A 17,703-nucleotide genomic window follows, 5' to 3' on the forward strand; every position below is an offset into this window, starting at 1 on the left:
AGAGAAGAGAACTTGAAGGGGCCGGCCACACCAAGGAAGAAAAGAGGGAGAAAATAGAATAGAGGTTGTTCACCTTGAAGGCACCCAAACCTCTTCTTTTATAATCCTTAGTTTTGGCAAATAAGAAAATTTAATTATAATAAAATTTCCTTAACTTTCCTTGACATGAATTAATTAAGAAAAATTAAATAAAATTTCCTAATAACCCATGTCATGGCCGGCCACCTCATGGAAGAGCAAATAAGGTAATTTTCAATCAACCAATTAAAATTCCTTATTTGTTTCCGGAAATTTTAAAAAAAAATAAAATTTCCTTTTAAAATCCCTTCATGGTTGATAAAAAGAAATTTCTATAATTTTAATTTTTCAACATGTGAATAATTTACAAAGAAGAAAAATAAAATATCCTTTCAATCTACAAATAAGGAAAGAGATTTAATCTATTTCCTTAATCTTTTGTAGAAACTTATAAAAGAGATGTTTTAATTTTTAATCTCTCTTTTAAATTATATCTTCCACATAAGAAAATTTTAAAATTAATTTTTTTTTTTCTATTTTAATAGGGCCGGCCACCCATGGACCAAGGCTTGGCCGGCCCTAGCTTGGTTCTCAAACTAGCTTGGCCGGCCCCTACAACATGGGTATGAAGGTGGGTATAGTACTCTATAACTAAGAGGTTACGATAGGGACCGAGAGGAGGAATTGGTTTTGGTCTCCCGATAAAATTAAGCATCCCGTGTTCGTCCCAAACACACAACTTAATTTTATCAATAATAATTCATTCCACTAGAGAACTATTATTAAACTATCGCACCAATCCCAAATTACATTTTTGGGCTCCTTCTTATTATGAGTGTGTTAGTCTCCCTGTGTTTAAGATGTCGAATGTCCACTAATTAAGTGAGTTACTAACAACTCATTTAATTAATATCTTAGTCCAAGAATAGTACCACTCAACTTTATCGTCATGTCGAACTAAGTCCACCTGCAGGGTTTAACATGACAATCCTTATGAGCTCCTCTTGAGGATATTATCAACCTAGATCACTAGGACACAGTTTCCTTCTATAATCAACAACACACACTATAAGTGATATCATTTCCCAACTTATCGGGTTTATTGATTTATCGAACTAAAATCACCCATTGATAAATTAAAGAAATAAATATCAAATATATATGCTTGTTATTATATTAGGATTAAGAGCATACACTTCCATAATAACTGAGGTCTTTGTTTCTTTATGAAGTCAGTATAAAAGAAACGACCTCTAATGGTCCTACTCAATACACTCTAAGTGTACTAGTGTAATTATATAGTTAAGATAAACTAATTCCTAATTACACTACGACCTTCCAACGGTTTGTTTCTTTCCATCTTTGTCGTGAGCTACTGTTTATAATTTATAAGGTACTGATAACATTATCTTCTGTATGTGACACCACATACTATGTTATCTACAATATAAATTAATTGAACAACTATAAATAAATGTAGATAATTTGACCAAATGTGATTCTTTATAATTCAAAATAAATGTCTACAAAAGCTTAGGCTTTCAGTATACACTCTAACAGACCGACCATTGTAATTATTTTTCGTTTGGCCCTCTGGCACCTGAGCGTTGGGTGTTGACCATCTTAACTTTGACTTTCACCCTAATAATTGACCCCGTGTCAAATAGGCTTCCCCCTCATCACATCACGTTCCAATGACCGAATAACCCTGGCCAGTTCTTCAATTGTGATGCAACCTGAGATTTATTTCCACGGTAAAAAGGGCAAAGATTCATCATTTCTTAATGATCTAAAATGACTAAAAACTAATTCATGTCGTAAAGAGAATGTCAATTACCAAAAAATGTGAAGCAATATACCAAAAATTGAGAGAGAGAAAGAGAGAATCAAGGTACAAGAAAGAAACGGAGCAAAGTGCAAGGAACTAATTAAACCATCTCCATTTTTGTCGAAGAAGGAGAGAGAGCACATCCTTCAACACTAAGTAACAAGGAGACAGAACTCTCTTGTTTAATAGGCCGAGTATATATCGCCGGAAGTTAAGTTGTTTCTTAACACTTTCATGCTTCATTCTATCTCATTTCGATCGTGTTTCTAACTCAGAGTTTCCAAGAAAGGGTGCTCGAGGCCAAGAGTGGATTTGCTGTTTTTCCACTTGTATCTCCCAGTGCTGGCTGGCCATTGCTGCTCGTACCACACTTTGTGCTTTCATCCTGAGCCATTTGCCACTCACCCCCGGCCGTGTGATCCCACTGTTCCCATGCGGCCCTGCTCTGCTCTTCCCACCATGTCGTACCCTTTTGTCCCATGGCCACTTGGTTTGAAGTGATCACAACTCCCATTGTTCTCCCCATATTGACCGACCACCACCGCCCACTCCATGATCAGAATTCAGAACTCCTCACCCTCTTGCAACAGCACATTTTCAAAGCAACACAGAGGCCAAATGAACTTGCTAATGGTGTAATCCTCCAATAGCTCATTTAGTGGTAACAGACGAAAATCAAACTCAAGCTTCCTTCTCCACATCTGCTTGTTAAATTTCATTCCAAAGTTACCTATTTAATGCCAATGACTACACTACAGACATCAACTTGTACAAAGAATCAAACTATCCAAACATACAATTCTTCATCTAAGATAGTTATTTTATTATCAAGAATGAATCGCATCAATGATTTTATTTATTTTTTAATCTTTCAAGTTTAAATTATTGTTTGAGGAAATGATAAAATGTTTTTCTCATGGGCAAAGTGATGATACCTCCTACCAAATGAATGGCTACATGAACATACATCCCCACAAGGCAACACAAGGTCCCGCCACTGGATCTCTACGAGTCAATTACTCGGATCAATTAATTATGAATAAATATTATTCCACCAACAAAAGAAGTATTATATATAGCTCCTTAGGTTCTCCTCCTCCTACACATTTGTATACAACTCTTCTTTAATTTACATACGCACAAACACAATGAAAGCTAGTCATCTTGGTGATGGAGGGACTAAATGCTTTCCGAGAAGAGGATCAGAGTCGGGCAATCGGAGAGCGAGTCGAAAACCGATGATGGTATCAGCAACCGTGATACCGCACAGACCGGCCATATACACAACTCTATCGACGACAGACGAGATGAGGGCGTTGCTAGTGCCGATAAAGGGAGACAACAAAGAGAGTTATAAGTACAAAGATAACTGGTTCGACCTCCTAGCCATCCATTACCTGACAAAAGCCATCCAAGCAACAACAGGTTTGTTATTATTAGGATTCAACAACAGATCAAATTAATAATTAAAGATGGTCCTGTTCTTCCTCTTGATTGCACCATAGGAAAGAGTGAAGGAAAACAATAAAAAAGCATGACAAGAATTAACAAACTTTTTTCTAGTAGGTTTTATTATGGAGAAAATAACCTTGGAGACTGGTGGTTTGAATCACAGGGACAAGCAACAAGAAGCAAGGATACGAGGGACTGGTTGAGGCAGCAGTCATGATCTCCAAGAAGCATGGAACAAAAGCGCAGCAGAATCTAGTGATCCAAACTCTGCAGAAGGCCTTCCCAGTCGCCATACTGACAATGGCAAGTGAGCTTTCCTGTTTCCAACATTCTTGTCATGGTTTTCTAAGGAGAAAAAAAAAGGTTTTCGTCAAAGGCACTGTGTTATAAAAATACTATGCAGTTTTAAAGAGAACAATTATGCAAAATTTTGTTTTCTTGTATCAAGATTTATAATTATTATCTTAAACACATCTTCTGAATACAAGCTAAGCCATGCAGGTAATACACACAATGATATAAATAATATTGAGTGCTTAAAAGAAAACTTTGACAGAGATGGTCACGCAATGGATGTCAATTGGAGAATATACAAAGTCAATCAGTAAATAGTTGTTAGACCAAAATACACAAAGTTAAACACTATTTTGATCCATTATGCCGTGCTTACTTAGGCAAAAATAAAAGAAATAGAATTTTTTTTAAAAAAATAATTAATTTCTCTTGCTATTTTATTCTCACCCAAATCAGGCTAAGTAAACATGGCATTCAAGAAACTTGAAGGCTCTGAAATTGCAAAGAATACTTAAAATATAGATCTTGGCAATTTAATGGATTCTTAGAATAAAAAATGTATCCTATTGTTTTGTTTATTGATAAAAAAAAAGAGAAAAAAAACATATGAACTAAAATCCCTGACACAGACAGATGGAATCACAGCTCATAAATCTATGCCTTCTGCGTTACCTGATTGCTAATGGAAAGTCTGTGCTCTTGTCTCTTGTCACGGCAGATAAAGATTTTATTGCCTCCGTCCACGTTTACAAGAGAATTCTTTGCAGCTTTCACTACATTGTTCTTCCCATGGCTAATTGGCCCCTGCGAGGTACATGATCTTCTTAAATTACTCAAATATGCAGTAACGTTGAATCCCCCAGAACTAAAATGAGAGTGATTCTTCTTGTTTGAGCAAGGTCAGGGAATCAGAAGTCAAAGGGAAAACAGAGAAAAATGTGGTATACATCCCTAAATGCAGGTACTCTTCTACTGTTATCCATAAAGATGAGCCAAAGACAAATTCTGTGTGTAAATATGGTATGCCATACGTGTTCATTATTTCTTGTAGGTTTCTTGAGAGCACCAACTGTGTGGGGATGTGCACAAACTTATGCAAGATCCCATGTCAAAGCTTCATCCAGGATTCACTTGGAATGCCAGTCTATATGAATCCAAGTATATTCCTTATAAACTCATTTTCGATCATAACATCATATATGGTTGACTTATTGGATCTATGATAACACCAACTAAGTCATATCCTATTAGATAAGATCGGTTATATGAATCTTTATATGTCATTGCATTCTATGTCCTATTATATCATCATATATATTTAAATAAATTCTATTTTATTTTATTGTTATTGCTAACTAAGTATTTGTTGGTCTTCCTCTTACTTGTTTGATATGCGTATTTATCATAGTTTCACATCAACTAACTGGGGCATTTATTTTTCGTCTAAGTACATGTCTGTACCATCTTAATTGTTTCTCTTAGAGTTTTCTCTTAATAGATACAACTTTGACTTTCTCTCTAATACTCTCATTTCTTATTTTATCTATCTTCATATGTCTACACATCTACCTTAACATCCTCATCTCTGCAACTTTCATCTTCTACTCACATACTCGAGTCGTAGTCTAATATTAAGTGTTATATAACATAGAAAGTCTAGCCACCATTTTGTAAAACTTCCTTTTAAGTTTTAGAGGTATTTTACGATCATATAAAACACCCGACGCTAACCTTTATTTCAATCATCCTGTTTGTATTATATGTAAGACATTTCTCTTAATCCCTCTATCATTTTATAAAAATGATTTTAACTACTTAAATCTTTCCATTCCAGACAACTCGTCATCCTCTATCTTAACAATTATCTCATTGCGTCTAATATTACTAAACTTAAATTTTATATATTCCATTTTTTACTTTACTAAGTCTAAAACCATTTACTTCTAATACTTCTCGCCATAATTTTAGTTTAATATTTTTTTCTTCACGTGTTTCATCTATTACAATAATATCATATATAAACAGCATGTACTACAGTACCGTGTCCAGTGACTTTGTCCATATGATTAGTGTAAAAAGATAGGGACTTGGAGTTGATCCTTGATGTAACTTTATTTTTATTAGAAATGATTTATTTAATCCACCTAAAGTCTTTACTTTGGTCGTTACATTTTTATACATATCTTTAATTAGTTCAATATACGTTACACTAACACCTCTCTTTTCTAAATTTTCCCATATAATTTCTTTTGGGACTCTATCATAAATTTTTTCTAAGTTAATGAATGTCATGTGTAGATATTGTTTTTATTTTGGATACTTTTCAATTAGTTGTCTGAGAATATATATAACTTCTATTGTCAACCTTCTAGCATGAACCATGAACCCAAATTGATTTTTGATCATAATGGTCTCCTTTGTTAATCTTTTTTTTGTTACTCTTTTTCAAAGTTTCATGATAGTTTAATACTCCTATAATTTACACAAGTTTATATATTTTCTTTGTTCTTATATAAGAGAACTAAAATACTCACCTTATCAAACATATAAGGGATCTATGATAGAAAATATGGAGAAATACTTTCCCACGAGCCAATCACCAAACTTATGATTCGAAAATTTCTGACCCAAATCTCACCAACAATTTCATAAAGAAGAATGTGGGAAGGGCTTAGAAACTTTTGTTTGCTATACAAGGGAAAGTAGGACAGCACCAAACACTGTCGATGCACGAATTAATTTCAGAAAGAAGAAAAAAAAAGAGTAGAAAGAAAAAAAATGAAAGAACAAGGACCACAGGGCAACCATTTGGGGAACAAGACCAAGGAACCGAGATCCACAAAAGGAGTATTAAATGCTTCACGTCGAGGAGCCTACGTGCCTGGAGTCCTCCATGCAATGAGTAAGCTGGATCTCATAGGCCATAGTTGTGCTATTCATCCATTCAATTTGGCATCTGAGAAGAAACATTCAATTCCATCACTTCTTTTCAAATGGCTGCTTCAAGGACGCCCATTTCCAAATGAAGTGGACAGAACACCAGTAACGTCAAATCTCATTCCTCAGTAACAAGCACTACACGGTCAAAAATTCAGTATTCATGTTAAACGTCGTAGGTTCAGGCATCATGATATCTATATGACCAACCATGAATAATGACCAATAGTTCACAAAAGATTCAAATCAATCAAGTTTAAATGATCCATAGAGCATCTGATTCGTAATGATGCGTACTTTACTATAGTCATAAGAAATGTGAAAGTTTTTCTCCACACTGCAATAGTTCTCTTGTAGATGCTTATCAGCTAGTAATGGCCCATATTCTAATGATGCTTAATTCCAGATTTTGAAGACATGAGTTGTGAGATGATCTTTGGTCAGCAAGCACCGATTGATGATCCCTCACTGAAACAACCATGCTATCGCAAATCATGTAATAACCTTAATCCAAGAATGTAAACAAGAGTGAAGCATCCTTAATTTCTAGCTATTTAGTGTTTTTTTTTTTTTGCAGGCATAGCAAAGCAGACACATGGAGTGAACTGCTCCTAGTGGATGATGATTGATGATACATACCAGAGGGATTTCAAAGCTGTCAGTATGTAGTTCATTTGGAAGTCTCCACTGCTGGAAATTTTTCCTGTCAACTGAACAGTGATTCCATTTCCAGATCCGTATCAGTATAGCCAATGTGTTCTGCTGTTGCTTTTAGTAATTATGTGGTGGAAAATAAAAAGGTGTTGGTCTTGGTTCTTCTATCTAAAATTTCTAATGCGAGGTTATGATGATTGTTGGCTTCTGAAGAATCGCAACATGGAATCTAGTGATTCAACAAGAAGCCAATTATGAAATATCCATACATGATTCTTTGACTCCCTTACTAAATGACATGACAAGCATATAATGGGGTAATTCAAAGTCAAAACATGTATATTGATGTTTCAAAATAGGCAACAAGAAGTTATTAAAAAAAACCATCTGTGGTAGAGGCTCCAACAGTGTCGGATCATTTTTTCTGAGTAGCTGAGCTCATTATTTCGACCAGATGATTCTTAGTGGAAGCATAATGGAACGTTGGCTAACGTCTACGTCTAGTTGAAATAAATGAGCAAGTTGTATCGATCTGAAATGACTTAGATGCTCCACTAAAATTCTGAGGAATTCAACACACAAATTATTGATCAAGTGGGTGGTAAATTTCACCCTGTCTGTACAGGCACTGCCCTAACCTCTCATAATGAGGTGGTGAGACTGTTGAATTATAAAGTGATGTTTTATTTTTTGATTCGTAATTTTTTAGTTAAGATTTAAATATTTTATTTTATAATTTGAAAGGTTAATCATTGTCCGAGTCTTTAATTAGGATAATCTTGTCCGAGTCTTTAGGTGATTAGAATTTATCTTTGTGATCCTAATTTATAGGATCTGGTCTTACGTGATCCTATTTTATAGGATCTAGCGATAGTTTGTAAAGCCTATTTATAGGCTCCTTCGTTTCTGATTTTGAAAGCAAGAGAGTTTTTATTATTCCATCGTCCAGTTTTTTATCTCTTAAAATTTCTTCATATCAAGAGCTTCTTCACGGTAAGTCACTTCGATATTCTTGGAGTGACAGAAGTTTCGTCGATTCTGGTTTTCTCTACATGGTATCAGAGCTTTGGTTATTTTCGTGAAGAAGGTTATTGCTCTCTCGATATGGAAGACACTGGTCGTGTAGCGGGACTTGGTTTGGAATTGTTGAATCAGTCCAACTACCGGATCTGGAAGACGTGTATGGAGTCGTATCTAGTCGGTGAAGATTTGTGGGATGTCGTTTCCACTAATGGAGTTGTCACTCCGGCAAATATCATCGAAAATGCAGAAGCGTTTAAGAAATGGAAGCAACAAAATGCTAAGGCAGAATTTGTTTTGAAGAGATCCATTTCTCATGGAATATTTGAGCATATAATCGGATGTGAGTCTGCTCGTGAAATTTGGCAAACTCTCGATCGATTGTTCAATAAAAAGAATGAGGCTCGGTTGCAAATGCTCGAAAATGAGTTGGCAGTTACGAAGCAAGAAGGTATCTCTATTTCTGAATATTTTCTCAAAGTAAAAAATTTATGTTCAGAAATCTCTCTTATAAATCCTGAAGAACGAATCTCGGAAGCAAGAAAGAAGCGATATATTATTCGTGGTCTTCAACCTGAGTATACCCTGTTTATCACTTCAATTCAAGGATGGGCTCAACAACCATCACTAGAAGAACTTGAAAATCTTCTCTCGTCGCAGGAATCATTGGCCAAGCAAATGGCTACAACGAGTATTAAGGAAGAGCCAAAGAGTGCCTTGTTTGTTAAAAAAGGTAATTTTTATAAAGGAAAGGGTAAGATAGAAGAAAGTACTCCAGATCATTCAAATGCACCTAAGAAGACGTTCAAATGTTATAGGTGCGGCAAACTCAGTCATATTAGAAAAAATTGTCGAGTTAAATTAAAGTCAGAAAATTATGCAAATTTGGCCGATGTGGACAAAAAGCTTGAAAAAGAAGATGATTGGAAGAATTGCTTTCTTACTGATATTGTGATACTTAACGAGGAACATGCTTAGTAGCAAAAGAAACTTCTCACACAAAGCATCCAACCAATAATGAATGGATTGTAGATTCCGGTTGTGGTCATCATCTTACAGGAGACGAATCAACTTTTTCATGCTCTCAGGTACATGATAGCGGCAAGGGTATTATCACCGCTGATAATACAATTCATAAAATTCAAAAAGAAGGCACCGTTGTTATTGACAATAATCGTGGAGAATCAATAACACTAAACAGTGTATATCACGTGCCTGGGATACAAAAGAACCTTTTCTCTGTTGCAAATGCGGTGGATGCTGGAAATTTCGTGCTCTTTGGACCGCGAGATGTGAAGTTTCTTCGGAACGTCAAAGAAATTAAAGCCGACGTTGTTCATACTGGTACGCGTGTGAATGATTTATTTGTTCTATCTGCATCAAATTCATACATTGAAAAGATGAGTAGCAATGATAATTCCTCTTTGTGGCATGCAAGACTTGGTCATTTAAACATGACTAAGTTGAAGGCTATGATTCAAAGAAAATTAGTTGATGGTTTGCCCGATCTATCAAAAGTTGAGGATGGAAAAATTTGTGAAGGTTGTCAGTTTGGAAAGGCACATAGACTTCCTTTCAAAAGTTCAAATTCACGATGCACAACTCCTTTGGAACGAATACATAGTGATTTGATGGGTCCCACTCTAACTGTTTCTTATTCCGGATGTCACTATATGTTGCTGTTTGTGGATGATTATACGCGGTTCACATGGGTTTATTTTGTGAAACACAAATCAGAGGTATTTTCAAAATTTCTAAAATTCAAGGAAACTGTGGAAGGAGAATTGTGTAGAAAAATCAAGATTTTACGGACATATAACGGAGGGGAATTCTGTTCAAATGAATTTTTCTCATTTTGTCGAAATAATGGCATTAAAAGAGAATTATCTTGTCCGGAGACACCACAACAAAATGGCGTGGCTGAGCGAAAAATTAGACACCTTGTGGAGACCTGCAAGTGTTGGTTGCATGCGAAGAATTTATCCAAGACATTATGGGCAGAAGGCATAAAATGTGCAGCTTATGTTATTAATCGGGTGCCACTCAGATCAAGCAATAATAAGGCACCTTATGAATTGCTTTTCGATGCTAAACCAAACGTGAAGTATCTTCGAGTCTTTGGTTCAATCTGCTACGTTCATGTGTCTGATTCTCAAAGAAGTAAGTTGGATGCTAAAGCAATCAAATGCATTTTCGTCGGTTATGACGAACAAAGAAAGGGTTGGCGGTGTATGGATCCTACGACTAATAAATGTGTTGTTTCTCGCGATGTTATCTTTGATGAGATTTCTTCCCATGATTCTGCAGATATCAACAAGGAAGAAAATAATATGATAACTTTGCCATTGTCCCATTTCTCAGAAGACATATCTAAAGAAAATCAAGGAGAAAAGGAGAGCTTGTGTCCAAACCAAGATGATGGCTCTCAGGAGGAAATAACCAACCAACGCCCGAGACGAAATATTGTGCGACCATCTCGTTATAGAGATGATAATTTTGTTACAAATTTTTCTTGCTTATTTGCTAATCCTATTGATGATGATGAACCTTCCTCTTATGATGATGCTAAAGGAGTAAAAGAATGGGAAGCTGCTATGAAAGAAGAAATGGATGCCTTGCAGAAAAATCAGACATGGGACTTGGTTCCTAAACCTCCTGAAGTGCAACCAGTTTCGTGCAAATGGGTCTTTCGAATAAAGAGGAAGGCTGATGGGAGCATAGACCGATTCAAAGCAAGGCTAGTAGCTCGAGGTTTCTCTCAAAAGTACGGGGAAGATTATGAAGAAACATTTAGTCCCGTGGCAAAAATGACTTCGGTACGTACTGTTCTAGCACTAGCGGCTAGCCTGGATTGGAAATTGTGGCAGTTGGACGTCAAAAATGCCTTCTTATATGGAGAGCTTGATAGACATATTTATATGGATCAACCGCTTGGATTTGTGTCCGAGTACCATCCGGATTTTGTGTGTAAATTAAAGAAGGCCCTCTACGGATTAAAGCAAGCTCCACGTGCGTGGTACCGAAAAATTGCAGAATATTTAAGATTCTGTGGCTACGCAACTTCTGAAGCAGATTCAAGTCTCTTTATCAAGAAACATCAAGGACTCATGGTGATCGTTCTGTTATATGTGGACGACATAATTCTAACAGGCAGCAATTATGCAGAGGTCACTCGTCTTCAGGAAGAACTTTCGTTGCGATTTGATATGAAGAAACTTGGGGAGCTTAGTAATTTTCTTGGGTTGCAAATTGAAAATCTGGATAAAGGAATTTATGTGTCTCAGTTCAGTTATGCTAAACGACTCATTGAGAAATTTGGTTTGATTGATGGAAAGAAGCGATCTACACCACTTGATGTAAATACAAGACTTCGTCGTGACGAAAGAACATGTTTGTCGGACCCTCGTCCCTTTCGTACACTTGTGGGAAGTCTTATTTATTTGACAATAACAAGGCCGGATATTGCCTTCTCTGTTGGTATGGTCAGTCGATACATGCAAGAGCCAAGGAAGCCACACTTCGAAGAGGCTAAGAAGATCTTAAAATATGTTAATTCTACTCTTAACTTGGGTCTACTCTATGAGAAGGGTGTAGAGTTTTCTTTACAAGGATTTGCAGATGCTGATTTTGGTGGAGACTTGGATGATCGGAGATCAACTTCTGGTTTTGTATTTCTGCGAGGAGCAACAAGTATATCATGGTGTAGCAAAAAGCAAAGTTCAGTATCTCTATCCACGACTGAAGCAGAGTACAAAGCATCTGCTCAGGCTGCTCAAGAGTGTATGTGGCTTCGTAGACTCTTTGAAGATCTGCATGTACCCATTGATCAATCCATTCCTATTCATGGAGATAATCTGAGTGCAGTCAAACTTACGTCTAATCCTGTCTTCCACGCGAGGACAAAACATATTGAACTTGAGCATCATTTCATTCGTGAGAAAGTGCTCGACGGAATTATTGATATGGTCGCAGTTAAGAGTGAAGACAACATTGCTGACATTTTTACAAAAACACTTCCAAAGGGTGCATTCGAAGATCTGCGATCAAAGCTCGGATTAGTTCTGAGAACATCACTTTAAGGGGGAGTGTTGAATTATAAAGTGATGTTTTATTTTTTGGTTCGTAATTTTTTAGTTAAGATTTAAATATTTTATTTTATAATTTGAAAGGTTAATCATTGTCCAAGTCTTTAATTAGGATAATCTTGTCCGAGTCTTTAGGTGATTAGAATTTATCTTTGTGATCCTAATTTATAGGATCTGGTCTTACGTGATCCAATTTTATAGGATCTAGCGATAGTTTGTAAAGCCTATTTATAGGCTCCTTCGTTTCTGATTTTGAAAGCAAGAGAGTTTTTATTATTCCATCGTCCAGTTTTTTATCTCTTAAAATTTCTTCATATCAAGAGCTTCTTCACGGTAAGTCACTTCGATATTCTTGGAGTGACAGAAGTTTCGTCGATTCTGATTTTCTCTACAGAGACCCAAAGTGAGTTAAAAACCAAGTGTTCTGCATCACTGACAGCCCTTGGAATTGACTGATATAGCTGGAAAAATTCTACAGGCAAAGCTCGACTGTGTAGACAAAGATTAATTCTCACTACTGGAAAAGGTTTACAAGCAAAGTTTGACTATTACAACAGGAACAAAGCCGCCCCAAACCATCAATATAGTTGGAATTTTATTCAAAATATAAGGCCAGACTATGACTGATAATAATAAATAATAATTCAATTCTAATTTTCTCACATAAAATCAAATAAAAGAATTGGAATGACTATATGTAGTTGATGCGGTGATTAGGAAGGACCCCACCGTACTACTATTGTGGAAGTCAAGGTGGTCAACGTATATAGGGCATTGTTCAGTCGGACAAAGCATTCCCCGACCGAGAGTAAGGATTCGATTCACTGTAGCCCTCGACATGGGGAGCAGTCAAAGATCCAACGCTCAAGGGAGAATGACGTGCAAAAGCCGATCGAGCGGCTACCCTGCTCGGCCGATTAGTGGACTCAACATCAACTGAGCACGCGGACAGTGAGCTTCCAGCAGAGTGGCAATCTCGCTCGGCCTAGCGATAGATCACGACAGAGGATTTCCGGCCGAGCGGCGGCTATCCCGCTCGGCCTGACAGCAGATAATACACGGACAGTGGACTTTCGGTCGAGCGGCTATCCCGCTTGGCCTAGCAGCATACAACACGCGAACAAGAGAGTTCCGGCTGAGCGGTTGTTCTGCTCGGCCAAGCAACAGACACAGCAGGATATCTCTCGACATCCTTTTGAGAGCTTGGGACGCTAACAGGCGGCATGATCAAACAGAGGATCGTATGACGGAAGTTTCCACTATCACTTCAGAGATACGTTCGGCCCGTTAAAGTACTGTGTCAGGGATACTTTACTGACACGTCTTTTCAGGGAAACTTTGAGATGCATGCTCGCCTTGGGAAATGTGCACGCGCTCTTTCGGAGCTCTATATAAAGGGGGGGTCCAAACATCAACGGAAATATGCGTTACACGCATTATTTACTGTTGCACTACAATTCTTGCTTCGCCAGAGATTGACTTAAGCGTTGGAGGGGTCATCGTCGGGGATCTCTTCCCTGACTCGGCACTGATGCTGCTTGTGTTGCAGGCGGAGGCGAAGCCCACAGGAGGTCCATAAGAACACTACGTCTTCAACATCTATCTCATCGACTTCCATAAGAACACTACGTCTTCAACATCTATCTCATTGACTTTCGGACAGGATTAGTAAGAATTCGTATTCTCTTAGGACAGAAATTATTCCCAAACAAGAGTTAAGTACTTTGCGTAAGCAGAAAGCCTGGAGTCTGAGTGCAACAAAATCAAATATTAACCGGAAAGTTTTCATCAGCCCAAATAAAAAGAAGCAGAATAAGAAAAGCCCTATAAACTCTCTAAGGTCAGAATTGCAGTCTAAGCCCAATTTTACCTAACATAGATTCATCATTTGGGCTCACCACATGGCCAGGGCCGAAGTCATATTTTAAGGTGATTAAATGAGCAAGATAGGACTCAACTAATTCCAAAGATTTGGTAAAACTGATAAACTTTATATAAGATGATCAAATGAGCAGGCTATTATTACCTTAACAGCATATAGGAGAATGCAGGATGTATGAATCTTAACTTCAAATTAAAACGAATAAGATAATGATACGGCTATATACAGGTTGATCATCTTCCCCAGTTAATATGACAGTCAAAATTTAAAATAGGTCAATTCAATAAATGATTGATGGACATCAGAGACAATCATCTGATCGGATCTTTGATTCACGGAGCTCTGTTTCCCTACATCCTCCTGATCACACAAGATCACGGGATCATGCTCCCTAGATCCTCCTGCTCGGTTCCCAATCAAATTTCTAATTCAAGAGGCTATGCTTCCCTACATCCTTAGGCTCACAGGATTACGGAGCCCTGCTCTCCCATCCTCCCAGTCGAATCTCGGGCTCACGAGGCTCCCTCTAGGAGTATTTAGGTTCAAGTAACGGCAGAACATCATAGGCTTTGCATAAAACTGTCCTCTTTCGTCATATTTGACCTAGGACACAGACCCAAATCTGCACAGAGAGCATGCAGCGACCGGTGCTATCTCTGCTCCATGAGCAAATTAACGTCAGATAGGCTACAGATGACACACTCACCGCCTCGTTAGGCCATCATTATGGCCATTCAATTCTCGGGGGCCTATACAACATGCATCATAAAAAATCGTAATCTGTGCACGTGCTTTACTCAAAAGAAGCCTGACTCGCCGGCGACAGCGCTACCGATCGAGGTGGCGAATCGTTTCTCTGACGAGATCCCTAAAGATCATCCGCTCGATCTGAAGGACGGCGTCGGCTGTCGGATATCTCGGCAGCGGGCAGGAACAGCCCAGCGGTCATGAATTTCGTCAGGGTCCTGGACGCGGCGTTTTTGCCGGCGTCGGACGCGCTGAGGGAAGCGAGGAGGCCAGCGTCGCGCATGTCAGAGTCGGACTATGCAATTTTCACTGTGGCTGAGTTCGGATCCTCTGTTCCTAAATTTTTCTGTTCCTGTATCTCTTTATCGATCGGACGGACCAGATTACATCTCAAGGATGTCTTGTACATCACGAGGATATTGCACACATCTTAAAGATATCATGATGTCTTGAGATGTAATCTGATCCGTCCGATCGATAGGAGACATGAGGATAAAGCAATTTAGGGACAGAGGATCTGATTTGCTCACCACTATTAACCGTTTTGAGCTTAAAATTACGAGTTACATCCAATTATATATAACTTTTTCAATTTGATATATTATATATTACTGTACTCACTTAAATCAATCATCATCATCATCATCATTTAGGAGTTACTAAGCATTTATGTGGCCCCCAGAGCGTAGCGCAGACGGTGGGCGCATGGTATCTCTGGCATAATGGTCAGGGTCGATTCTCAGAAACTGATGACCTGGGATTTACCCCGCCATGCGCCTATGATCTATGTATCTGCATGAACCCCCCTTCATATCCGTGAGACCAGGGACCGCTAAGATAACGGATCTATTTTTTTTTTTACTAAACATTTATGTGGATGTCCTTTTTCCATAGGAATACAGATGAATATAGGCCGGGAATATAAACGCAGGCCGTTTCAAGTTCTATCACGTCCTAGGGCGAAAAAAAACCATAAAAATAATAAAAAATAAAATTTAAGTCTTCAATAACTCTTTTAAAAAAAATCAAATTTCCCCGTGTTCGGCGACAACGGCAGATTTATTTTTAAAAAAAAAACAAAATATTAATTTAAAAAAATAGATTTCTAACTATTTAATATAAAATTATTAATTTTTTATATTCAAATTTTAATAATAATTTTTTTAATTAATAAAATTATTAGATTATTTAATCTTTCTTGAAATATTATTGAACGTAAATAAAATTTTATTAATTTTAATTTTGAAAATTTTGTTTTTACTGAAACTATATTACCAGATATAGTTAATTATATTCTATATATATTGAGAAAAGAATTTAATTTTTTTTATAAGGTTCAATTCAAGTGCAATTTTTTAATTCTAAATTTATTATTTTTTAAAAAAAATAATTCTAAAAATAAATCTAAACCATCAATATCAAATAACATGTCATGTGTTAAAAAATTTTCAAGATGTAAACATTTTATTTTTTAAAAAATCATCATCAAGTAATTTTAATTTTTCTACATCATATAAAAAAATAAAATTATCTTTATATATTTTAAATTAATCAAATTTACTTTGAAGTGAAAAAAATAGCATGATCAATAATACAATTAAATTAATTAATTTTAAAAGATTCTTAAGGTGAAATCTTCACCTCATTAATTTTATTCTCATATTATTTATTTTAATTACATATTTTTTACGAAATTTTAGTTCTATATTTATTTTATTTACAATCTCTTTAGTAGAAATCACACTAGATGTGAATATATTTTCTCTATAATCATTAAAAAAAGAAATAAGACTTTTTAATTGATCTAATGCAATAGCAATGTTTATATCTTTATATTGTTAAACTTTATTAATAGTATTAACAACAAATAATATATCATACTAAATAATCATACTTAATAAAAATTTAAAATTTTCAAACTCATATGTTGCTAAAGAATTTGCTTCAAATTTTGTTTTAGAATCATCACTAGTTCTGCAATTTTATATAAAGCTTCTCTTATCTATGGAGTTTAATATTTTATTACTTTAACACTTTCAAGATGATTTTTCTAATGTGTTTGTGATAATGGGTTAAGAGTTAAATTAGAAACATAGTCTTGTAAAATATTTCATCTTTTTGTAGAAGAAGAAAATAATAAGTAAATACGTTGTGTTGGTACAGAAAATATCGGACGATCAAACCTAAGTTTTGATTATGACAAAAGGTTCAAAGTTAAGGTTTCTTGTTATCTAACAAAGTTGACTGAGTTTGCAGGAAAGTCTTAAGTGATATTAGACAAAAAAAATCCTAGTTGATACTAGGCAGGTGGAAAGTCCCAATTACGGTTAGGTAAGTGGAAAGTCCTAGCTATGGTTAGGCAACAAAGTTTTGGTCCGAGGGACTGGACGAAGTCTTTGCGGGTCGAGAATTTTGGGTGAAGTCCTAAAGTCGAGGACTCTAAGTGAAAATCTTGGGAGTCGCAGATACTAGGTGGAAGACTGGACGGATCATGATTCGAATGTTCAGCATAAAGTCCTGAAGTCTCGGACGCTGAGTAAAAATTCAGACGGTCTGGAGGACCGGTCTGGCAAAAGATAATTTCTTTTGAGCGGAGTATGTGATCGAGGACGCATTCCCCATTGAGGGAACAGTAGGTGTCGGTTCGACTTAGGATTTTTGAAAAATTCAAAAGTCAGAACTGAACAGTTCGGAGGGCGCCAAACATTTCATTAATTATATTTTATCATGCTAATTTTATTTTACAGGGTATATTTGGTATTTTGGACTATCAGGGAGTGAAAAAC

The 17,703-nt window shown here is 36.5% G+C and overlaps 1 protein-coding gene across 1 annotated transcript; it reads left to right on the forward strand.

Annotated features, from left to right (window-relative positions):
• The first annotated feature begins 2,953 nt into the window (after positions 1-2,953).
• Positions 2,954-7,475, forward strand: LOC122010907 (beta-carotene isomerase D27, chloroplastic-like). The gene is made up of 7 exons (XM_042567377.1): positions 2,954-3,271; positions 3,462-3,601; positions 4,311-4,403; positions 4,492-4,553; positions 4,644-4,750; positions 6,936-7,025; positions 7,107-7,475. The coding sequence occupies exons 1-7, from the start codon at positions 2,995-2,997 to the stop codon at positions 7,142-7,144; spliced, it is 807 nt and encodes a 268-aa protein (XP_042423311.1). The 5' UTR covers positions 2,954-2,994; the 3' UTR covers positions 7,145-7,475.
• The last annotated feature ends 10,228 nt before the right edge of the window (positions 7,476-17,703 follow it).

The sequence above is a fragment of the Zingiber officinale genome, chromosome 1A (assembly GCF_018446385.1).
Source record: "Zingiber officinale cultivar Zhangliang chromosome 1A, Zo_v1.1, whole genome shotgun sequence".
NCBI classification, from domain to species: Eukaryota; Viridiplantae; Streptophyta; class Magnoliopsida; order Zingiberales; family Zingiberaceae; genus Zingiber; species Zingiber officinale.

What these genes read in the sequence shown, in the direction of transcription:
- LOC122010907 (XM_042567377.1), top strand. Translation starts at nt 2,995, where the DNA reads ATGAAAGCTAGTCATCTTGGTGATGGAGGGACTAAATGCTTTCCGAGA. An exon ending in GGCTAATTGGCCCCTGCGAG is followed by an intron (nt 4,404 to 4,491) that starts GTACATGATCTT and finishes TGTTTGAGCAAG; the next exon opens with GTCAGGGAATCAGAAGTCAA. An exon ending in ACCATGCTATCGCAAATCAT is followed by an intron (nt 7,026 to 7,106) that starts GTAATAACCTTA and finishes TTTTTTTTGCAG; the next exon opens with GCATAGCAAAGCAGACACAT.